Genomic DNA, 25465 nt, shown 5'->3' with positions numbered 1-25465 from the left:
AGTAGCCGCACCAACAACGACCAGGCTGGCAGCTCAGGCAGCGTCTTTTGGGGAATGAATGGCTTGGCTTTTGGCTTGTTCTGTTTTGGTTGTAGGCTAGGCTACGTCATTGTATTCATTCAGACTCAGCCCCGATTTGTGAAAATATTAAACCAGTTTGATATTCTCGTAACATAATCTACGAGAATTATGTTCTCGGCGCCCTCTCCTAATGTAGGGTTACTGTTTGTTGGTATGTATTGTTTTGTCTTCATGTGGGGACTACGGATGAAATTTAGCATTCTTGCTAATTCCGGCTTATTTACATTGCATTCATGTAGTGTTCATTAATATGCATTGTCCCGTCTAAATAAACAAATAAAGTAAAGTAAAGTAATCTGGGTCTCAAATCGGGGTAAAAATCGAGTCGGACCACTACCTCACATAAACGATTGAGTAACGACTGAGTCACGGGAGCGCGCCGCAAATAGCCTCGATTATATTACGACTGAGAAATCTTTACCAAGTTGTTAGATGTAAGAGGGCCTTTAAGGTTACAGACCCATAAGGGTGCATTTGGTTCCAAACCATCATTTAGCTGGGGACCTCTGGAACTCCCTCAAGGACCCCTGGGGGTCCCTGGACCCCACTTTGAGAACCAATGACGTAGGCCACATGATGGTCTAACTTGTAGGCAACACAAAATTAAATGGCGTAGGCTGCAGTTTTTGCAAACAGAAATCCTCTCTCTCACACTTATGCCAGTGTGCCAGTGATTACCCCCGTGCCAATGTTGCCACCCGTGCCAAAGGTTGCCGACCCCTGTCCTACATACCGAAATAATGGTTGTAGATCATTGTTACAAATCACAAGTCAACTCAAAATATACATGTATTGAAGTTGACATCAACACTTCTAAGGGTCGATTCACACTCTAATAAGGAGCCTAACTAATTTCGGTTCGGCACTGTCCAAACCCAAATATGGGTTTCCCCTCCCGGTTCGGGGGGACGTCAACTGACTAAACTCGGCTCCACGGTGCTGCCGAAATGTTGTGACCTCCCGACTTCATTTCGGTACTCAGCGGTGTCTTCTCATTCATTCAGCCCGGCTCCAAGTTCATATGCTCGGCTGTGAAGCCAGCGGTCTTTTGGGAGGGAGACACGCCGACTTCCAATGCTTGTGTGGCCGTGTATTGAGCGTCGCAGAGCTGGTTCTCGCTCTGGCTGGAGACGAGATGAGAGTGATGGACTGGGAGGCGCGCACGCGAGACACACAACACACACACACACACACACACACAGCTTTGCTGCGTGTCTCGCTAGTCGCCGACCGTTTTAAAGAGAAAAGAAGAGCTTAAACACAACTTTGCTAGTGTTCCGTGTTGTTTTCCACGACGAGTTGTGACTGTGTGATGACATGCATGCAGCAAGAGAGAGAGGCGGCCATAGGAGGCGGCACGTCTATAATGTGAGCTTGTAGATTAAATGTTTTCGACAGTGCTCGAGCGTTTGTGAGAGTGAGTGAGAGAGAGAAGAGACCCCGTCACATGCTGCTGCCTGCTGGAGCTGCTGCTCACTGGACCTCCAGTCATTCAGTGTGCAGTGCGAGGGCCAGTCAGATATGTATCCGCTCTGCAACGCTCATTCATCGGCCACAGCGTTGTCATGCCACGGACCTCCAATATTTACAAGCGACTTCGGCACTAGCCGTTAATAAAGTATGAATGGACTCCCGCCAAACTTAAATAATTTTGGGTCGGGGGAACCGAACCGAAATTAGTTAATGGATTGCATTTTTATAGCGCTTTTCTATGCAAGTTGCGAACTCAAAGCGCTAACTAAACTATAGTTATGGAAAGGTATGCACAATGGTTAAGGGTAGTGGTTCTCAACCTGTGGGTCGGGACCCCTAGGGGGGTCACCAAATTATTTTGGGGGGTCCCCAGATGATTAACTTAATGTGCAACATTGTTTTCTCACTCAACAGTAAACAAACCAGCATAAAGGTGTATGGAGCGTTATCTGCACATTCCTAAAGTGACAATTTTTAATACCTCTAAATGACAAATTAAACATTGGCCAAATTGTCAAATATTAGAGGCAGAAATTGTGAAAATAGACGATCTTAGTGCTCACGCCTAACGCCTCGCAACGTGCTTGTCAGGGTGGGGGGAGGTCCCCAGTTAAAATAGGATTATTTTGGGGGTCGCGTCCTGAAAAGGTTGAGAACCACTGGTTTAGGGGATGAGTAGTTCCTATACTCTGTATATGCTGTTAAATTCTTATAATTTGGTTTTCAATCATTTTCCCCCCCAAATCAAATGTTTTATGGTCATGATTCATCTCATATTATGTTGGCTTGGTTCAAAGCCTAAAGCTCTAGTTTAATGTGCCGTTTCATAAGTGAGCAATTCAGCGGCCTGCAAATTGGTCCAACGTCCCATTTTTCCGAAACACCAATATTCCAAAAATGTTTAGGTTGGTGTGAATTTAAGGCTAGGTTTTTATTTTTTGTTGTCTTGTGATGATATTTTCTGCATAGTACTGTGTTCTATTTGTCTGTCATTTAATGTTGTATGAGCTGTAAAAGGGGCCCCAATTTAAACAAGCCTAAGGCGTGGTTCTTGATGTTTTTTATCAATTATAGTGACCTTGAACTGTGAACTGTACTGTCCTGTATCTTTTCCTATATTCAAACCTCTAATACAATCTTCAATCAATCAATCAATCAATCAATCAATCAATCAATCAATCAATCAATCAGGCTTAGTAATAACTAATATTGTACCTTTTCCTATATGGAAACCTCTAATAAAATCTTCAATCAATCAATCAATCAATCAATCAATCAATCAGGCAGACTATATACTAATGCAGCTAACTAACTGCAGTATAGTATAGTAACCTTGTTTTAACATGGGTGGATTGTTTAGCTGTGCTAGGCAAGAAGATCCTACCCCCTATTGTAAAAAATACAGTAGGTGGACTGGTGGAGGATACTAACCTCTATTATGTAAACTACAGTAGGCAATCGTGTACAGTGTAATGTTCACATGTTGGAAAGCAAAGCATTAGGTAGGTTAAGCAGCTAAGTGGTGCAAGTAATGTGAGTGAATTCTCTTTTTAAAGGTTAGATACACAATATACTGTTGGTTAAAGCAGGTATTTGCTTTTATTCAAATGTAATTGTGTTTAGACAAGCAGTGTTGACAGATGTACAGAAACAAATCTATATCTCTCTGGATATAGCTGAACCTTTTTTAATAGTGTGATTCAATACGGAAGACCTTTAGATGACAATAAAAGAGCAACACAATATTAAATAGTAAACAGGTTTTATTTCATACTCATATTGCAGAAAGGTAGATAAGTGGGACTGATGATGTTATATACAGTACAGGTTGTTAAATTCATATACAAGTGGAATGTATATTTTTAAATAGAGCTTCTGTAAATGTCCAACATTCTTGTTAGAATGGTAGTGTTTTAGTCCATGACACTCGCTCACTGGCGGAGGTAGAATGGAAGGTCGATCTCAAGCCTTCCTCCCTCAACCTTCACGTACTCCTGGAACACAGCGGGAGCCTTCTGCATGAATTCAGAAACGGTGTTGCTCAACAGGCCCACCACAGATCTGAAAACCTCCATGAGGTAATCAATGGTGCTATTCAAATGCTCCATATCCACAACGGTGTAACTCTGATCCATGACCTTCTTCAGCAGAGTGACAAGGTTGCCATAGAAAGCATTGATGTAGATGGCAACGGCATCAAGGGTGTCAGACTTCAGGCTCTTATCAACAAACTCCTGAGCTTTGTCAACAATGACCTTCAGGGTCTCGCCCAGCTTCTCCAAGACCATGTCCAGGCTCTCCATGTTCCTAACCAGATCCACAACCTGGTTAAGGAGGGCCTTCACGGTATCTCTAAACTGATCGATCATCTGGGCTCCGGACATGACATCACCGATGGGCATGGTGACCTGAATGTTGCTCAACATGTCAACCATGGCGTTGAAAGTGAGCTCAGCATTAACAAGCATCATCTGGATGGCCTTCTCTAGTACAGTGGCAACAGTGCCGGTCAGCTTCTTGAGGACCTCAGGGAGAGTGGTCATCTCATCAGAGCCAGGCAGCTTGAACTGGGTTTCCCTCAGGAATTTGACAGCAGTATCCAGGAAGACCTGGACAATCTTCTGGTACTGAACAACTGTGTTTCTGAAGAGAATGGACAGCTGGCTGAGCTCTGGGGCCTGGTTGTTGACGGTGGTGTAAGTCTCCTCAACCAGATTGACGATGGCACTCTTCAGTCCGGTGACGTGTCCAATAAGCTGATACTTCTCACCAAAGTCATTCAGGGTAGAGACGATGGCAGGGAGCCTCTCCTTCAGTCCAGTGATCATGATTTCAGGGGCCTCCATGTTGAAGGCAACCTTGAGATTCATCCTATCACCCTCCTTTGCAGAAGCTTTAAGGATGAAGATGTCCACATCATCCTCAGGGGCAGACTGGCAAAAAGAAGAGAAGAAAAAATTAAGTTAAGCGATGCAATTATCACAATTTGATGATAGTTTCAAATAATAAATGTCAAAGTTATTTAGATATCATGTTGTTGAGACAGAGTCGTCGTTTTTACCCTAGTTTATTTGAAGCACTAGGCTTTTGTCTCTGAACTCTATTTATGTGATTATTTACCTTGTTTAAATTCATTCTTACTCCGCTTATTCCCATTTTACCACTAATCCCTCTGGACAAGAGAGTCTGCTAAATGTGTAAATTGTAAATTGTTTAATTATTCAGACAAAATATGAATGTAAAATACTCACAGCATAACGGCCATAAAGTCTGGCATTCAGCTGAGATGGCACCTTGCCCTGGAACTGAAGACCAAGGAAGCCAGTCGATGGGGTGGAGACAGAGGCACTTACACCATTTGTGAGCGCAGCATAGCGGAAGTTTGCATCAGTGAAGGTGGGGCTGGTGATGTCCATGTTCAAGGTGAGGCGGGAGTCACTGAATAGAGAAATAGTCATTAGAAACTTAGACAAGATTATCCTTATGAATAGATTATTACTTAATTAGGAACAAGTATGTAATATTTACCTGCTTTCCAAAACATGCTGAATATCCATGGTCAGGTCAGCATGGGTCAACACAGCCTTTCCAGTCAGGCTCAGGCCAGCATTTTCAAGACTTACAGTGATGGCAGCTATGGAAGAAAAATGTTTGACAATTAACAACTCATTTGAAACAATAAGTAATATGTATGTATTTAATAGAACACAGCAGTGGCATCTAGTTTTATGAAGACAAAAAAGGGCACTCACAGTCAAGGTCATAATCCAAGATGACAAATACAGAGGTAGCAGTGGACTTGAATGTCACTTTGAAGACAGGGGCATCACCCTCCAACTCAGCTGCTAGGCTTGTGGTGTACACTGGAGTTACAATCTTGGCATTGGCAGAGATCCTCTGCTTTGGGGCTGTCAGCTCAACAATGGTCTTCTCAAAGATGGTGAGTTCACCCAGGCTGCTTGGCTGAGACATATCAATCTCAATATCAGCGGTCAAGGAAGAGGTAGGTGCAAGGTCAACGGTAGCCTGGACAATATGCTTTCCCTTGGTGTTGAAGTCAACAACATTTGCCTCGTTGTTGCTGGCAATCTTCAGCACTGCATACACACGGCTAAGGGAGGCCTCAATAGCAAGGCTTTCATCCAGATCCATCTCCACAAGCTTAATGTCACCCTGGTTGAATCTGGTGTTTCCAAGGACCTTGAATGTGGAGCGCAGGCCATCAGCGTTTAGGTACAGATTAGCCTCATTGTTGAGTGCTACCAAAAGTGGATATTCTTCAAACAATGTGCCCTCAATATTTGCCATGGTGGTTGTTTCCATAGACACATCCTCAAATGTTCCCTCCAGCTTCAGGCTCTGTTCTGCCTCTGCCTTTCCAACAGCCTTGATGATGGGCACATTGAAATCAACCTTCATCTTCAAGGTGGAGACAGCATTTGCCTTGGTCTTGGTGTCTGCAACCAGGTTCTGGTTGGCCTCCAGGTTGAGGATTGGCAGGGCAATCTTGCCAACAGTAGCTACAGAGACAGCAGCCTCAAAGGTCTCAGGATTCACACTGATGGTGCTGTCATGGGTACCCTCAATATGGGGGTTCTCAAGGGACAGGGAGTTGGCCAGCTTGATTCCTCTTCTGGTGGTCAGGCTGGTGGTGCCATCAAGCTTAGCCTTCAGGCTCTCAAACACAGAGGCGGTTGTTGCTCCCAGACGGAACACAAGATCCTCCTCATTGTAGAGTCCAGCATTAAGATTCAGGTTGATAATGGCAGACTTGAAGGACAGCTCGGTGATCAGGTTACCCACAGAGGGAATCTGGATCAGACCCATCACATCAACAAGAGGGGCATACTTGCTCTTCTGGTAAACAATCTTGGTAGCGATATCAACATTCTGCTCTGTGGTGGTCAAGATGTTCTTCAGACCAGTAAGCTCATACAAGTTTATATCACTGATGGCTGGTGTGCGTAATTCAACAAATGGCAGATTAAGCTCAGGGATGCTGAGGGGGGTTGCCAGGAAGTCAAGATTAGTCTCACCATCTAAATCAGCAAAGATGCCAAACTCTTTCTCATTGTTGTTCACTGTGAAATTGTAGGACAGTTTATACTGATTGAGACGTGCCAGAGCAACAGTGTTGATCTTTTGGGTGTCAGGTTTGAAGGTAGCGAAGTAATCATTCTGGAGATCAATTTTGGCTGTCAGAGCATCAGTGAATCCCAGAACGGTGTTTCCCTTGTTCTGGAAATCAAAGACAACCTCAACGGGACGGATGACAATGTTGAGTGCATTAGACAGAACTCCACTGAGTGTGCCAACCAGCTCTGTGTCATGGGTCGCCTTCAGCTCAATCTTCATATCATAAAGGTTGACATTTCCAGATGCTACCAGAAGGCTGTTCTTGACAGCTGGGCCCTCTGCCTCAGAGCGGGCATCAAACTTGAAGTAGCTGAGGGTGACAGAATCAGCATTCAGGGTCTGTTTCATCTTCAGAAGAGCTGTGTCTGTATCGCTAGTGAATGTCAGCTTGGCAGTGTTGGGATTGATAATGAAGAGCAGGTCACTCTTGTGGACTCCATCATGAGAGTTGAACTTGGCAGTGCCCTCATTTCCAACAGTCAGGGTAATGGTGGTTCCCTCCTGGCGTGCAACAGCCTTTTGGGTCAGGGAGGTTTCACTGGTGATGCCAATCATTGGGATGTTAAGGACGTGAGTGTATGTGGTGTCAATAGTGGCAGACAAACCACCTGCAGTGGCAAAGAAGGCTTCATTCACAAGCTCAGCAGTGTAAGGTGAAGTGGTGGCCTTCACTGTGGTCTTAGCTGATGCCTGGGCTGAAAGGTCTTTAAGAGTCACAGATGCCTGGTGCTCAAGTCCAAGAACAGAGTGAGTAAACTTAAGGGTCTCAGCAACAATCACATGGCGTGCCTCTGGGACAGCAATGCGGGCTGTAGAATCCAGGTTGAAATTGAGGATCTCAAAGCTGGGAGATGTTGCCTGGGAGGTCACGAATGCTGTAACCTGAGGAGCATTCTCACCATCAACAGAACTCTGTAGCTCAGCAACATTTCTGATAGTGTAGATGGGGGAGTTGATTCTCATCTCACCATACAGTTTTCCAAATCCTGGCACCATGAACTCAGTAGGGAGGTTTGGCAGCTTGAACTCAGGGATCTGGAGAGTCTCAATGAGCTTCTCAACAGGAACTGCTGGGATGACAGGGAATGAAATCTCTGGAAGGGTGATCTCAGGGAGTGAAATCACAGGCAGGTAGTTCATGTTCAGCTGCTCCAGGTAGTTCATGACAGTAGACAGAGCAAAGTTGACAAACTCTCTGATGGCTTCAAGTTTCTGGGGGATTTCGAGTGCCTTGATCAGCTCATTTACTTGAGCGGAATAAGCAGAAATCATCTGGTTGAAATCAGCAGCAAAAGCATTGTAGTTGAAAGATTTAAGCTGCTGTACAATGGTGTCAAGGTAGACATTCATTTGCTCAATCACTTGTTTAATTTCTGTGGCCTTCAGATAGTTGATGGCATTTTCCAGTACCTGCATGATCTTGCCTGGCATGTCAATGGCCTTCAGGTTGTCAGCTAGAACTTGGACAGTTTCATCAATCTTGAACTGCTTGATGAGCTCCACAACCTTTTCCAAGATGGCCTCAACCTTCTGGTCAACTTCAAACTTCACAATCAACTCTCTGAGTTTAGCAATGAGTGTGTTGACCTTTCCAAGGATGTCAAACTGTTGGAAAAATTCTTTGAGAGTTTCAACTGCTGTACCAAAGAGGTTTGTTGGAAACTGTGCCATCAGTTCTTGAATGTAGGCATCCAGGTTGAGGGATGAAATGTATGTTTTCAGCTGTTCGGCAAACTCAGTAATGTCAAAGCTGGCAATGAACTCCTTCAACTTGCTGACAACCATTTCTAGCTTAGCCTTAACATCGAACTGAACATCCAGATCACGAAGGAAGGAAAGGCTACTTTCACTTAGCTTCTGCAAGTCAATCTGTTTGATGACCCCTTCAATGGCATCAACAATGGCAACAATCATATCCCTGATATTATACTCATCAAGGAAGGTATTCAGCTCCTGGTTCAGTCTCTTGATGACAGTCTCAGACAAGGTACCACTTGCAATCATTTCCTTGGTAGCTGAAATAATGTCCTGCATGCGGGAAGCAATTTCAGTCAGGAATTTCTCAATAACTACCTTCAAGTTGATCAGGGAGGCCTCCAGTTCTTCAATGGTGATAACATATTCCTGGGTGAAATCAACCAGGGTCTGCTTGAGCTGTGCTGCTTTGCCTTCAATATTCAGTTGGGAAACAAAGTCACTCACATACTGAGGAATAGCCTCAATCTTAGCCTTTATGTCTTCATTGTTGATGTAGTTTTGCAGTGCTTCTACCATGCTCACAACAACGACCTTGATGTCTTCAAGGAGAGCTGGGAAATTCTCAATGAAAGGCAACATAATCATGTGGCTCTCAGTGCTCTTATCATATTTAACAAAGCCAGAGATGGAAAACTCCTGGTTTTCACTGGATTCTGTGTTGAGAAGGCTAGTAAGGAGGGTGTTGGACATCTCGAGTCCAAGCCTCTCTGCATTGTTGTAGGCATTGATTTCCTGGTTCAAGGCATGGTTGTTCATCTTAGATTTCAGTATCATTGTGGCCTTCTGTTCCTGAGGAGTCAGCAATGCATCCACCTTGTTATCAACAGTGGTCTCAAGGGAGAATCCATTGTTCAGCTGCTGGGTCACTGAGGCTCTCAATTCATTTGAGGTGGCAAGAGACAGGGGCTGTGCCCTAAGAAGGAACTTGCCATAGAGCTGGCCACTCTGCTTGCCATACAGGGTCAGGTCACCATCAGCATTGAACATGGCATCAAGGTTGAAGTCGAAAGGAATGATGCTAGTGCGGATGGTGTGATCGTAGCGCATGGGCTGAGAGTTGAAGCGGGCATCATTGGTGATCCTGGCAGCAAAACCAACAACTTCAAGTTCGGTGTTCTGGTTCATGTGGGCTCCAAAGACCTTTCCAGTAGTGCTGCACTTAGCATTGGCAGTCACATCAGCAAAATTGATCTCATAAGTGTGCTTGATCTCCTCTTCACCATAGGTGGCTTTCAGGCTTCCAGTCAGATCCATCTTGTAAAGCTCTGCCTTCAACTGAGCCTCATTGATGATGTTGGCTGCCAGCAGTTTCAGGTTGTTGTTCACATTTGCAGAAGCGGTGTAGGGCTTCAGGGCAATGGTGATGTCATGAGTATAAGTAGCATACTCACTGACGATTGCTTCAGCCTTGGTGTCGAAGTCAAGGCTAGAGAGAGTGATGGTCAGAGTGTTGGCATTATCAAGCTTGATGTCACGCACTTCAGCCTTGTTGATAATGGACAGCTCAGCCAAACCTTCCTTGGCAATTTTCAGAGTAGTTTTCTGAACAGCCTCGTTCTCAAGGAGCTTCACAGCAGCATCACTGCTTAGAACTAGGCCATTTACATCAAGAGTGGCAGTAAGCAAGGAGTAGATGCGGTTTTCAGAGTGGTCAGCATTGGTCTCCATCTTGATGATGACTTCTTCGGCACCAGCAGAGGCTTCAGCCTGGTTGCGTACCTTCATGCCGAGTACAATAGCATTTGTATCGCATGTCAGGGCCAGTTTGTTTTCCTTGAAGGAAAGCTCTGCAGCTTGGGTCAGGATATCCTCAAAAGCATTAGTGTTTGACACAACACTGAGCTCACCATTGACAAATGTGGCTGCAATGGTGTTCTGAGCCTTAAGAATGGTGGTATCAATCTTCAGAGTGGAGTCGATCTTTGCTTCTGGCCTGAATGGGAAGATGCTGAAAGCCTGGGTAGAAATGGTGTTGCCATAGATAGGCCCAGCTTTGATGGATCCCTCAAGGTTGCTGTCAGCAGAAAGCTCTTCGGCATTGAAGCCAACTGTGCCAGTGTGTTCTAGCTCAATAACCAGGCCAAGAGGACTTGTTGCTTCAACCTTGCTGCTGGACTTGACACTGATTGTGTCAGCGAAGGTTCCAACTTCCATGATGCTCACACTGGCTTCAAGAAGTTTATGGCTCACAGCAGCTTTCATGTGGGCCTTGAGAGAATCAGATGTAGTGCCAACCAACAATCCAGAGCCTGAAACAGAATACAGTGCATTTGTGAGATTCAGACACTTAAAAATCAATCTTTAGATTATCTTTTACTACTGAATTTAATAAACATGAAGAATATTTTACCTTCCATCTTGAGGGACAAGATGTCCACTGGGGAAGTTCCCTCCATTTCAAACTTGGCTGAGTAGCTTGGTGTATCGGCAGCGTCTTTGCCCAGAGCTGCAGAGACCTCTAATTCATACAGGTTGGTGCTTGCTTTAGCTGAAACCTCAGCCTTTCCAAAGAGAGGAACAGAAATGGTCTCAGGGACAACCAACTCTGGGAGAGGAATTTCCATGGAGGCAACCTCCAGACCAAACTGGGGCAGTGACAGGCTTGGGGTGGCCAGGGCAGCTGGGAAGTTCAGGTCAGCTGTTGTTGACTTTCCTCCAAGAGGGATGGTGACGAGGAAGCGTTCATTGTTGAAGTTGTAAAGAGCCTTGCCCTCACTGCCAAAATAATTGAATATATAACATTATATGAACATATTTTTATTCATACGCTACATTCATACCCTCGTGGCTGGCTATTAAAATATGGCAATTCAATTTTTTTCTCCAAAAACCTTTACTTACGCATTGAAGAAAAGCTTCTCTGGCATTGTAATTTCAGGCATGGCAGGAATCCTTATGTAAGTGATGTATGGGATATCAGAAACATATTTGTCCATGTAGTTGTTGGTTGCCTAAATGGACACATTAGTACAATTTGTTAAACTTATCCATTCATGTTGAATTGAAGGATAAAGGGTTATGTGGGTATAGGTATTACCTCCACAGACTTGGCGAGGAATTGACGGACCTTCATGTCAGTCTGTCCAACCTGCATATCAAGAACTTCATTGATAATCCTCTCAACTGCCTCAGCATTGGGGAGCAGTTTCTGGATCTCAGAGTTCATCTCAGACTTGACCTCAGCCTCAATCTTGCTGTCATCTACAAGAAGTTATTTATGTTAGTTTCACATAGAATAATGTCAGTTGTTTAAACAAAGTTAAATAATAAATTCATATTTGGGGCGAGTGAATGAGGAAAGCAAAATTGGTGTAAGGTATGAACACAAGTTAACAGCTGTGATTAATGAGAAATCTGTTTGGGTGCAATAGTAGCACATAAAGGAGGATTCTATTATAGAGAAATGTAATATTCATTTCCTACCATATTTCAAGGCAATCTTCTGCAGTGAGGTGGTCTCTGGGAGCTTGATGTCACTTGCCAGCTCAAATTCCAATGTCTCACCACGCTTCAGATTGGCTGTGAGGGTGGCATCAGCCTTCATCAAGGGAACCAGCAACTGGAGCTGCAGCATAGCTTCCTCCACCGTCGCCACCCTAAGAGGAGGAAACCTATGAGTTGTCTCACACCACCAAATATTGATACAATATACGAGTACACTGATTTGTTTCTCATATTTAACATTATTGGAGAACAAAGGGGCAAATGTGTCAAAAACAAGAATTGACAATTGTCAATATTAAGCTGTGTTCACTTGCTGTTTTCTTTTAGCATAAGAAAAAAAAAGAAATTGAAAAAAAACATTTTTGAAAAAAAAAAAAAAGTTTGAAAAAATTTTTTTTTGAAAAAAAAAAAAAGTTTGAAAAAAAAATCTTTTTTTTAGGGGGGGCCCTTTTTTAGGGGGGGGCTTTTTTAGGGGGGCCCCTCGCGGGGGTTAATCCGTCCCTGGGCTCGGCCCTCGCGGGGGGTTAATCCGTCCCTGGGCTCGGCTGACACAAACACACTACGTTGTCAATTCACCATACAGTAAAGGAGGGGAGCGCACTTTTTATGAACTATATACCAGTTTGCTTGTTTCTCTCCCATAAGTCTGGCAACACGCTTCCTTCCTCCTCTCTCCACACTGTCCACAGTTTGGCTAATGGCTAATGCTAGCTCCGGTAGAACTGGTAGTTTTAAACTCTATTGAGGGAATTAAAAATGCTATCCTTAAATCGCCAACAAGTGCTGTCCCTATAACCCCATGGACATTGTTTGGAATTGGAATTATCTTTGTTTTTTCTTCAGCAACGTTAGGGTTAGGGTTAGGGTTAGTGTGAGTTATCACGCACACACACACACACACAGGCACGCAGCCACGCACACACACACACACACACACACACACACACACACACACACACACACACACACACACACACACACTCCACTGGCCTGGCCTCAGTGTGAAGGAATGGTGCTCCCTGCTGGACAAAATATTTCATTACACCAGTCCTTTTTTGAGCTGGTTTCCATAGTCTGGAGGAGCGGTAAACTCCCTGCTATCTATACTATAATTTTGCGAATGTCTGTCTGTCTGAGTGTCTGTCTGAAACCGCGTTTCTCCTCAGTGGCTGGAGCAATTGATCTGAAATCGCATCACCATCAGCATATGAACACACCTGACATAACTGTGAAGCCCGTTTGTCACTTTCACAAATCGTATGCTGTATAATTGCATTTTTATGGTGTATCTATATCTATTTAGCCTACGGTACCTTTTGTGACCACACATGTTAAGGGAGGGGCGCTGTTGTTCAGGCCATGCACAATCACACACAAACCCACACACACACACACACACACACACGGGGGGGGGGGGGGGGAGTGTGTGTGTGTGCAGGCGGGCAGGCGGGCGGGCGGGCGGGGGGGGGGGGGGGTGGTTCTGGCCCTGTTACAGATGTTGTCCAAAATCATGCAGATCGGTACACAGTATCTCTGTAGCCGTTAAATGGAACGGGTATTTCTTACATTGATGCTCCTACATATTAGCATGCAAGCACCAGTTAAAGTTACTTTCCATCCCTCATATACTGTGTGCACAGTGCACATCCCATAATCCACACACTGCACATCATTTCGGAGCTCATATCTTTGAACGGGTAAGGGCTAGTTGGCCCTAATGCAGTTCTTTCCCCCCATCGTCTGGAGGGCCGCTCCCAATCATGAAACTAGCTCGGTTACCATGTGACATGGACAGCCAACGGGCAAAAAGTCCTCTGTAAGTCCCGCGTTGAGATCACCTCTTAACTGAAGCTGTGTTTCCACACAGCTCAAAAATCATGTTTTGTTTGATTTCTTACTTGGCAAGGGCAACCAGGGAGAGCTGAGGGATGTTCTTGTTGATAAGGTCAAGGGAGACTGCGTAAGCTCCATTGCCCTTGGTGTTGGCGTCAACAACACCCAGCCTGAGTCCAGCCTCCAGGTCGTAATCAGGGATCTGGATGTCAGTAGTGAGGACATTCTTGTTCCTGTTGTACTTCACAGTTGCTGTGGCCTCACCAGCACCTGGTAAAGGTTAAAATGCCTTCAGCTGTTTACACTTTTATGGAGTTATACATTTCATGACAAAATGTGTAGATTATGTACGTAATGATCAGCTTTCATTTGCAAAGTTGCCGTAGTAGAAAAGTATTAATACATTGCTTGTTTTAGGTTTGAGTATGTAGACTAAAGCTATATTGCTAAAAGTATATTGCTCCTATAATATTCTCTGTCTTGTTCCAGATGAAACTGTACATGCACTGTAAGCCCCACATTTCAGCCCCAACAAACGTGTGTGTATAAATGTATGTGACAATATCAAGAGCTCAAATGTCAGAGAAATTCTATATCACATTATTAATTTGTAGCTTTGAAATAATTATTTGCTAAATCTGGTTACCTTCTGCTGCCAGGACCATTTTCATGGTGTCAACCTTCTCATCCTCTGTGACGAGCTCATAGGTGAAAGTAGCAGAGTATTCAGTCACCTCGCCAGTAGGATGGAGCTCCACAGCCAACCTGAGTGGTAGATTATAGTAGCCATTTTACAATTAGATTAAATTAAATACATTTTAAAGGCATTCCATTCATAAATGCTGTCCTAGCACTTTACAAGTTTCAGGGGTTTATCTTACTTGCTGTCTCCGGTGAAGGGGAAGTAGGGGGTCTCATAGTTGTAAGCATCAGTGTACATCAGGGAAGTGCAGTACTTCATTCCAGCGAAGAAGGGAGTGCACTCACTGACATCAACCTTGTCCTCCACCATAGGGGGGATAGTTTTAATCTCAGCACCATTCACAGCCACAAAGGTGTTTCTGTCAATAAGAAAAAAGAAAGGTTGGATTGTTGCATTTATAGATCTTAGATTCCATAGACTATTTGCATACATAGTCAGTTTAGGCTTACGTAATGCTGATGAGCTTGGTGGGAGTCTTGGGAGCAGGCATGGTGAACTTCATTTCACCACTTCCCATGGAGATCTTTGCGCTCAGTCCGCTCTGATGGAAGATGTTGGTGTGCATCTCCAGTCCAGAGTTGACGTACTCAGGAATGAAAGAGCCGATCTGAGTCGAAAACTCAATGCCAGCTGAAGGCATGAAGGCAATCTCGCTCTAGAGGGAAATAAGTGGACAGCCAGTGATGGGTTATGAGAGAGATACTGTATGGAATATTTCATTATAATTCATCTTTGTGAAAATGAGATTTTTACCATGTCACGAGCAATGTTGAGTCCACCCTTGATACCAGGAGTGAAAGTTCCAGACAATTTCATCCTCAGAGGCACACCAGTAGCAGTGGGCAGGAAGAATTCATTGTCCATGAAGATGTAATGAGCGAAGACTTCATTGTCAGCTTTGGTCATCAGTCCCTTCATCAACTGTCAGAAAATAAAGAAGCAGGTCAGTTCAACTGTGTCAAATATCACTAAGTAAATCAGCTAATTCTTTATAGTATAGAATTTATTTTAACGTACATCCATGGGGAGCATCTTGAGCATGTTATCAATCATCATGGCAGCAGAGTAGGCCATCGCCTCCATGTCACTGGTCTTGAGGTATCCCAGCTCATTTCCAAGAAGTCTCAGATAAACCATAGCCTCAGGGGTCTGCTGGGCTTTCAGTTCGTTCACCAGTTTGTTAAGGTTGCGTCCGATTTCTCTCATGATGTTCTGGGTGGTCTGAAGATATAAAACATGGAGATGGTTGGTTGCTTACTTGCTTATGAGTACTTTGTAGAAATAATTCAAAGTAATTATAAATTATCAAACATCCAAACACCTTTGTGACTTACCTGTCTCTTTTTTCTGTCGTTCCTGAGAGCGGGAAGCAGGTTCTTCAGGACCAGGCTGACCTCCTGGGGCATTTTGTCAGAGACAAAGTACATTGTCTTCAGCACTGTGTCTGGGAAGAAGCCGTTCTCTCCAAACAGGGCCTCAACAGTTGGCTCGAGTCCGGTGCCCTCCATGCCGATCTGGAAATTTAAGAATAAACATTTTAGTGTGACAATTGATAGTTAAGTTTGAATAATTGAGCAATTCATCATTATATCTTACAAGGAAAGACTGGGTTTTATCTACCTCCATCATGTCAATGTCAAAGCCAAAGGCTTTCAGGGTCATCTCAAGCATGACCTCCTTGGGCAGATAGCTGGCACCCTCAAAGATCATGTTTCCTTCCACAGATCCAGCCTTGTAGTTGCGGGAGAACTTGGTTGGGTCCATGACAGTTCCGATCTCATTACCCTGCAGGGCATCGAGAATCTTCTGTCTCAGCCTATAAGAAAGATTGATGTACTAATTAGAGGTAAGCATTAAATAGCATAAATAGGATGAAATCCTCTTCTCCACATATATTTTAACAGCTCATGCTCCATAATATTAAAATGCTTTACTTACTCCTGGGTCGCTGGCTCAGTTGAAGACAAGATGTTGGTAATGTGGGAGATGACAAAGCTCCTGGCTTGCTGGTCAGGTTCATTAGGCAGGGCAGCAGCCAGCTGGGCGAGTTCGCTTGGCTGGGGGTCTTTCATGAGCACCAGGTAGGCAGCAACGCGCTTCTGCAGGGGGCTGGCACTGTCCAGAAGAACCTGCATGAGAACCTCTCTGCCCTGTGACAGAGAAATACATTCATCATTAGATTCAAAACATAATTGTCTTCTGTGAAGTATACCAAAAGTAACTGTGAAAACAGTTGACTTGCCTCCTCTGGGACAGGGGTCAGCCTGTAGGCCTGGATGGCAGCTTGCTGAACAGCAAGGGATGCAGCAGGCTGGTTCACACACTCGATCACAGCAGTCCTCAGGGCAGGGCTGGCAGCACCCATGGCTGCAGCCATGTTTCCAATAACCTAAAGTCATGAAACCATTGATGAGTTTATTTTGTCATCTATTAGGCTATCTTTCATTGTATTAAGTATAAATCCATTAGACAACCACTCACCCTCAGAGTCATGAAGGTGTGGTCATTGTCACCAGTGCAGTCACCCAGCTGGGAGCCCATGAAACGAGCAACAGCATGGATTTCAGGGGTCAGTTTGCCTTCGGCTTTGTAGAACCTGTTAAGGAAATCACATCGTATTGAATATTAATGTGGCAGTTGAGTTGTCTACTCTGTAACAATTTGGATTTAAATTTTCTAGAGCAGAGTAAGTATTCAAGTTGCGGTTGCTCACCTCTTGACAACATTGCTGAGGGCATACATGATGGTCTTGCTGGGCTTGTACTGAGCCATCTCCAGCATGTCGTTGATCAGGAGGGCAGAGGGGTTGGACACCAGTCCAAGACCAAACACGGTGGCATCAACCTCAACAGCAGAGCTGTCGTAGGTCCTCAGGATCTGCATGATGGCACTGCTACACTCAGGGGTACCGCACTGGGACAGAACCTGGTAGCTCAGTGAACGGGACACCTCAAGAGCCTCGGGAATGGCAGAGCTCAGGGTCTCGATCTTCCATTCACGGACCACATCCACCAGGATGTGGAAGAGGTGGGCCCTCTTCTCGCCCTCGGTCTCAGGCAGATTAGCCAGTTCTCTCAGGAGAGCCAGACCAGCATCCTTATCCTGGATAACATTCCTGTCAAGAGGAGTCTCCATGTTCAGACCCTTGACATTGGCTGCATCTATTGTAAACAGAGAGTACAGTTGAAATGTCATTGTCCATTTCAATAAAAAAACATCCCTCTATACAAATAGCAAATTCAAAGAGCTCCTTACCAAACTCAAAAACTCCTTCCTCCTGAGCAGAAACTCCCAGCAAAGTCAGAGACTGCTTGCCCACGTTGGTAACACCATATTGTCCCCTATTGGCAGATAACAATTGAATAAGACCTAATAAAGGTATGTACAAGGGATATCCATACACATACAAAATCATGTATAGCATGAGATAACCGTATACATGGTTGACTTACTTGTGAGAGAAAGGAATCAGGATGTGGTTCTCAGTGCAGGCACCAGAGGTCATGTGCATGTTCTCATTGTCAAACTTGTAGTTGCAGATCTGGGAGCTCCTGACCAGCTGGGCAAGAGGGTAGTGCTGCAAGTAGATAATTATTTGTATTACTTATCATTTTTGTGAAATTCAGGGTGCATGCCAGCAATGAATGCTTTTTATTTCATAATCATGCCAGCCAGCCAACAACCATGCTGCTTAGATATCTCACCATGCCAGAGATCAGAGCCAGGGGGCTGGTCTGGTCTCTCATGGGGACAAACTTGTCACATTTGGACAGATCCCTGGTGAAGCTGACGTCAGTAGCGATGTCCTCTCGTGCGTTGACAGAGTAGGAGGTCTTGCATTTGCCATGGATGGTGGGCTGAAATGCAAGATCATAGAGAAATATTTATATTCATCGTATTCTTCGTATATTTTTCCTCAGATTTCAGAAGTAATACTTTCACCAGTTACATACTACTGTATGTAAAGTAAATGATCACATGTGGATGTCTGCTGTGTAAGTAAATTAAAGAGCAGTTTAATGTACCATGTTCTTGTTCTTTTCCTCCTCCAGCAGAGGCACGGCCAGGGCAGAGATGATTCCTCTCTTGATGTTCAAGATGGTCGTCGTCTCATCTTCCTCAGGGTACAGTTTGACATCGTACTCTCCCTCAACCACAACCTTCAGAGGATATCTAAGAAGAAAAAGAGGCACTTGCTATGAAGTCTAACTTGGAAAATATTTTAGTGCTTTTCTATCACATGAAGTCTTATTGGAACTTGAACAGGTTTTCCTTTACGGTATATATAAATAGAAATCACACCCAATGTGAAGTGAGTAGTGGTCATGCTTGCATAACGTCTTCAATTGGTAATTGGTGATGTAATACAGGCTACACACACGCACATTGCTATGGCAAAACGCCCGAGGAAAACACATTGCTATGGCAAACCGCTGAGGAAAAGTGGCTACAGATAGTGGCTACAGATAATTGGTGATGTAATATGATGTAATATGGCTACGCACACACACATATTGCTATGGCAAAACGCTGAGGAAAACACATTGCTATGGCAAAACGCTGAGGAAATGTGGCTACCGACACACGCACAGCCACTCTTAGGAGCGGTTTACCACCGCTCAAAAAAAGGTTATGTGCTGCTGGTGTAGTGATGCGCGGAAGTGGGGATTGAACACGGGATTCCACTTGTCAGACCAACGCACAACCAGTCGTGCTAATAGGGCTGAGCCCGATGCTCAGCCCTATTAGCACGACTGGTTGTTGTCGCTGGTTCATGGCTATACTGTGGGGGCTACAATCACCCCCCCGATCTTTATAGCGCACCCTCTCGCTTCACGCCGCGGACCACCGCACACAACATCCCTCATGTCCCTCACGCGAGAATACCACGCTCCTCATCCTGCCGACAACGCCAGATTGTAGTGATGCACGGAAGCGGGGATTGAAACCGGGACTCCCACTCACCAGACCAACGCACAACCAGTCGTGCTAATAGGGCTGAGCCTGATTAGCAGGGCTGTTGTCGCTGGCTTATGGCTATACTAACTGTGGGGGCTACACTGGCACTTACTTCTCCATTTCAGCAGCAAAGGCCTCAGAGCTGGGTGCAGGGACCACCACAGCATTGCCTTCTGCATCCATGTCGACCACCTCACTCAGGCTACAGCCTGTGGTGCGGACGATGTAGTTGCACATCTGGGGCACTTCAATCTCGACCTGTGTAGGTGTCATTTTAGCTTTTAGGATATTATGCTGAAATACTGTACTGACATGCAAACTAAAATGGGTACAACATTTTGGAAAATAAAAGTGAGTCTTATTTCCCATTGGCGTGGCATGTAATGTACCTTGCAAGAGCCCTTGGGTCCATTGCGAAGATTGGATGCACCGTTGATGGCATTCAGGGATTCAGCCTCATAGAAATATTCATATTTGTTGAAGGCCTTGTACCTTTTATTCACTGTTAAAAGATATTATGATTTAAAATAACCGTTAGCACACTGACAGTGTAGAAAGTAATTACACAGCAATAGATTTGGTCTAACATGTTGGGGAAAAATGAAATATATTGTGGTTATCCATGGTTGTGTGATTGCAAATGTAATTATTATTTGTACTGTTCTAAATTCACTTCATTATAAAGTCTAGGTTGACACATATTCAAGAAAATATTTTAACTTACACAGGCATGATCCCTCCTCTTGGGCATCTATAAGAAAAACAATAAATTACAATCAAGTCAAATATCTGTTCAATAAATGTTGTTATACAGAGTTAGAATTTGTCACGGTTTTCCATTTTACTACATCACTATTTAGAAAAGCACAACTAAAATCCATATCTAAATGATTTCATAGTATGTTCTAAGTATGAAAACGTAAACAATTATTAAACGTTTAACAATTAATAATATATAAACATTACATTGCATTGATGTATATATTACAAAAATACTTACAAGCCAAGGCAAGTGTGCTTAAAAGCAGCAGGCAGAGCTTTGCGTCCCCCATAATGGGTTCGTTGAAGCTCTCTCCTTTAGGGATTGGCGAGTACTCAGACGAGACTGAGGCCCTGGTGCTAGCAGAGCTCTTTTATACCCATGGTGTTCCATATGAAGGGGAGGTGGAAAGTTACTGTACAGACAGTACTGTTACAGCTCCAAAGTCCTCTCCATATGTGGAGGGACAAAGGCAAGGAGTTTCATAAGTTTCATTTTTCTGTGAAAGCTGCACATATTATGTTCAAACAGCATTATTGTGTACAGCTAAGACTAAAATGTATATAGGCTTCCATTTCAAAATGAAACAACAAGGCATAATAAATCATAGTATAGTGCACAAATGGCAGGGGATACCCAAGTACCAAATGCAAAGGCCCTGTAGTAATGAAGCCCCACACTTGCATTTGACCTAGAAGTATAGTATCATTTGGTAGGCAGATATACCCTGCCCAGACTTAAAAACAAACCAAAAATACAGCCTTATTGTTAAATCAAACAGGAAGTCAGACTCAGCTATTATGAATGTATTGTGCAATTTTAGCATTATTCTTTGCCATTTACAGAGGGCAACTCCTCTGTAAACTCCTCCTGAGAGTCCCGGCCTGTAGACAACTACATGCAATGAGTACAGTGGCAGTGGCCAAGGAAGGGTAACCGGAAACCTCACCCTAAAACACATTCACCCCCATTTATTTATTTCAAGGACCGCTCGCCCCCAGCGGTTCTTGAATTCTTGTATTCATGTTACTGAGGTTGGGTTAGGAATACATTTAGGGTTAGGCATAGTGTTGCTGAGTTGAGTTTTCAAACAATGTTAGTTTTAGGCATAATTTTAATGAGTACATGTTTAGGAATATACCTGGTGGCGACCGTGCCGAGGTCGCCGGTTTGACCCGGGGCGAGCGTGTTTTGGGCAGAGCTATTAATAGCGTTCTTGTATTCTCAGGAAGTGGGTGGCTGTTTGGGTTCAATCCATGCATCCATAACACTGGCTTTGTGTCAAAGGAACACCAGTGATCTTTGTAAATAATTTCTATATTGATGCATTGGTCTATACGTCACTAGGGAGATGAACAAATTGTGGGAATAAATTGGTGCACTTCATGTATTGCACGGGTTGTACTAAAATCTAGGCAGCTTCTAGGCAATGGGCAATGCAAGATGATTGTACTTTGAATATACAGGTATATGGCATAAACCAAAGGCCAAACCCTATGATGTATGTGGCCCTCTGTGTACAGAAGGTCCATGGGAAAGGATAAAGACCATAAAATGATTCTGTTGCATAAATTCAACAAATTACCACTCCCCCTAAAACCGGTTCTCCGAATTTACTTAGTATATGGTGATATTCAGAATCATCAAGTAAAATCAGACTGTGAAAAACATTATTTAAATGAATGAATGAGCAACCCAGAAACTGCCCCCGGGCATTGATAAGGAGTAATTACATTGAACTTCTGTTTGTTATCATCAGGACTATTGGACTGTCTCTGTCCTTACGTGTATGAATGATCTTGCTTACATCAAGTTCTTTTTCATGTTCTTTGACATGGCACGTGTTGCGTGAATAATTATTATCATTGTCATGTGTCATTTGGTATTAAATCAAACTCTTGATAATCCTAACAAAAAACTGCAGGCCACATACAAGTACAAGTTCATTGTAAATTAAAATTTACAATATTATTATTTACATATACTTTATTTTATTTTACATTTATTTTACCTGGGAATTAATTAGGAAATCATTGTTCTTTACAATGGCAGCCTGGCATAAGGCAAAGCCTTTTGAGGAAGAGGATAACAAGAAATGTCAAAATGCAGGAAGAAAATGTTTTGAGAGATTATACGGCAAGCATTACATGTGACAAGCATTACATAAATCACATGCAATCTAGCACACAATTATCTGCCATGTAGTTCAGTGGTTCTCATACCTTTTCAGGCCACGACCCCCAAATAATCATATTTTTCACAAGAGTATATTGTGTATATATACATGTATATATATTAGATTTTGTATACGGTTCTTTTGCGAAAATAGCAGATCTACATGCTCATAACAAGGCCTTGTGAGCATGTATTGTAGATCATCTATTTTCACAATTACTGCCTATAATGATGTGATGATGATGATGGTCGTGGACTTTCGTACGACTAATCGTGTTCCCCCGGTGCCTAGCACCATAAACGGAGAGGTGGTGGAGTTTGTGGACAACTACAAATTCCTTGGAATGCACCTGAACAGCTCTTTGGACTGGTCTGACAACGCTGAGGCGATCCTCAGCAAGGGGAAGAGCAGGCTGTTCCTCCTGAGAAGACTGAGATCGTTTGGCGTGTGCAACAAGATGCTTCAGATGTTCTACCAGTCAGTTATGGCTAGTGTTCTCTTTTTTGGAATATCTTGCTGGGGGGGCAACAACAGAGCGGGTGACACTGCCAACCTCAACAGACTGGTGAGGAAGGCGGGCTCTGTCGTTGGGTCCATACAAAGCAGCCAAAGGTATGGCTCCTCCATACCTCCAAAACCTGATCAACCCCTACACCCCCACCCGTGCACTTAGATCAACCAACACAGGGATGTTGACAGAACCCTCGCTAAAAACCCCAGGGCAAAAATCCACTCGTCCGAGACAGTTTGCCCTCCTGGCCCCCAAGTTGTGGAATAAACACCCTGTCGCACTTAGAACAACGGACTCACTCGCTAGCTTTCGCCGAGGACTGAAGACTCACCTTTTCAGACTCCACCTAAACCCTTAGCACTACTGGAAAAATCAATGACCATACATGAAGCTAGTTAGCATTTGTTTTTAGGTTGTTAGAAACCTTTTTTTTACGGATTATATAGTTTTTTTTTCTATATATATATTCATTCACATTTGTTATATTGCTGTTGATGTACTGACACTTAATCTTGTTTATTATTGTGATGTTTATTTGCTTATTGTAAGTCGCTTTGGATTAAAAGCGTCTGCTAAATGCCTAAACTGTAAACGGTAAACTGTCCTCCTTACAGGGGGTGGAGGAAATAGCCAGGGTGCTTACAGCTAGGAAGCTGGTCGCCATCTTGGAGAACTCCTCCCATCCCCCCTACCCTGAGATCTTTGGTTACTGGAGTATGAGAGGAAACAACCGTTTCCGCTACCCAGGACGGAGGTGCGAAAGACTTGGAAAGTCCTTTGTGCCGGTCGCTCTCAAGCAATACAACGAGACTCATGATGGTCGCTTGCCTAGGCCTAATAGGATTACCTAGGACAACTGTTACCTTGCACTACTGGAACAAAAGTTGTACTGACTCTGACCTCTAACGTACTTTTCCCTGAGAGGGTTGCTGTGGCGTCTTGCTGTGGCTCCCATTATTGCTTAAAAATCACACCCGTGGTTTACTAAAAGTTTAGAAAAAACTCGGGCGTGCTCAAACAACAGTAATAACTGCGTATTACCTTACTGTACTTTACTGTACTGTATACTGTACCTAACTGTACTGTACTGTACATATTCTGTGTTCTATATCTATGAATTCTATGTGTTCTAGATCTATGAATTCTGTCACCCCCCCCCCCCCCCCAGGCTAGTCTCAACAGCACCCTCTTACCCACCAACCCCCCCCCCCCCCCTCCCCCCTTCCCCCCTGTGTGTGTGTGTGTGTGTGTGTGTGTGTGTGTGTGTGTGTGTGTGTGTGTGTGTGTGTGTGTGTGTGCGTGCGTGTGTGTGTGTGCCTGGCCTGGCCTGGCCTGAAAACAGCGCCCCTCCCTTAACATGTGTGGTCATAAAAGGTACTGTAGGCTACATACAGACCCACCCACATACACGTATACATACACGCATACACGCATACACATCTACACACACGGCCACGTATAGGAGCGGCGTGACCACCGCTCAAAAAGGAAGGGAAAAAAAAGAAGAAAAAAAATATATATATATATCAAGCATCTATATCGGAGCACTTGGAGGCAATCCTAAACCAGAATGTTTAGCTACATATTCCCACAAACACCTCTCACAAACATAGCCACCACGTCGAACAAACGTGAAAATTTTAAAATGTCCACATTTTAAACATGCCACTCTTTGAACCGCATTTATTTCTATTTAACAAAATTTGCCTCACGCAGAGCAGCCACTCCTGACGGAATGAGCCAACTTTGACCGGCGACGCGATCTGCGTCACAAAAGGGCGTAAACACAACGCACTCCAACTCAGTAACTGCCTGCAAGCTGCAGCTGCAAGCAACAGAGATGGGGGGAGGATGGGGGGGTGGAGAGTAGAGAGAGTAGAGAGACAGAGCGGAGCTGTTCTGCTTCACACCAATCACTACACAGGGACACACACTGCCATTGGAATATGATAGGAATAGCGTGTTTTAAACCTTCTACTTTACCCTTTCTGCAATGACAACCTTAAAAATGCAGCTTACAGCAGAAAAATGACTTATTTAAGCCACGCGTGTGTGTCAGTTCTCCATGTTCTCAACAAAACATTGCTTCCCTCCATAAAGAGTAGATTATGCATGCGATGTTTGACCAGACACGCGTGTGTGTTTGTGTAGTCCGTTAACAAGCATGGTATGTTGGTAGCGATACTTTTGTACTTTTACTTGATACCTAACGTTGGGAAGTGTTACCGAATAGAGAGAGAGTTAAATTTATGTAATAAAATAAATTCGTTTTGATCCTACAACTTTTGAAACAGCTGTCACACATTTTCTTGATTAGCAGTTTTCAGGTAATTTGGGCTACCATATCAGCTGAAATGACGGGCACTGTTACGATGTTAATATTATGGGCTCATTGGGCTGTATGCAGACAAATACATTTACTGCACCCATCATTTAGCTTGTCAGAGTGGTCGTTGGAGCGCCTCAGTGCTGCTGCAGAAGTCACGTGCAACTTCTTCCAGAGAGATTGATTGATTGATTGATTGATTGCATAGGAAATAAATGAGTCAACTGTAACTCCATCAGGTGCTTTTGTTTTACATGCTGCTAGGAATACACCATGGAACAGTGGTTCTGTTCATATCAGGAACC

General features: G+C 43.9%; 1 protein-coding gene across 1 annotated transcript; it reads right to left on the bottom strand.

The window, feature by feature from the left end:
* Positions 1–3485: 3485 nt before the first annotated feature.
* Positions 3486–20439, bottom strand: LOC308301083 (apolipoprotein B-100-like; the record flags this gene model as incomplete). The annotated part of the gene is made up of 27 exons (XM_080744981.1): positions 3486–4487; positions 4806–4992; positions 5083–5188; positions 5307–10697; positions 10799–11163; positions 11290–11399; positions 11486–11649; positions 11872–12044; positions 13791–13995; positions 14372–14490; positions 14607–14786; positions 14878–15083; positions 15182–15349; positions 15446–15649; positions 15763–15942; positions 16049–16244; positions 16367–16578; positions 16671–16817; positions 16910–17024; positions 17142–17589; positions 17684–17769; positions 17881–18005; positions 18133–18285; positions 18454–18601; positions 19500–19645; positions 19777–19889; positions 20388–20439. 27 exons carry the CDS (start codon positions 20437–20439, stop codon positions 3486–3488), a joined length of 10701 nt encoding a protein of 3566 aa, XP_080601107.1.
* Between the last annotated feature and the right edge of the window lie 5026 nt (positions 20440–25465).

Source organism: Nannobrachium achirus (assembly GCF_963921795.1).
Source record: "Nannobrachium achirus genome assembly, chromosome: 16".
NCBI lineage: Eukaryota > Metazoa > Chordata > Actinopteri > Myctophiformes > Myctophidae > Nannobrachium > Nannobrachium achirus.
Note: the sequence above shows the minus strand (reverse complement) of the source record. Positions and strands in the feature narration are given on the sequence as shown.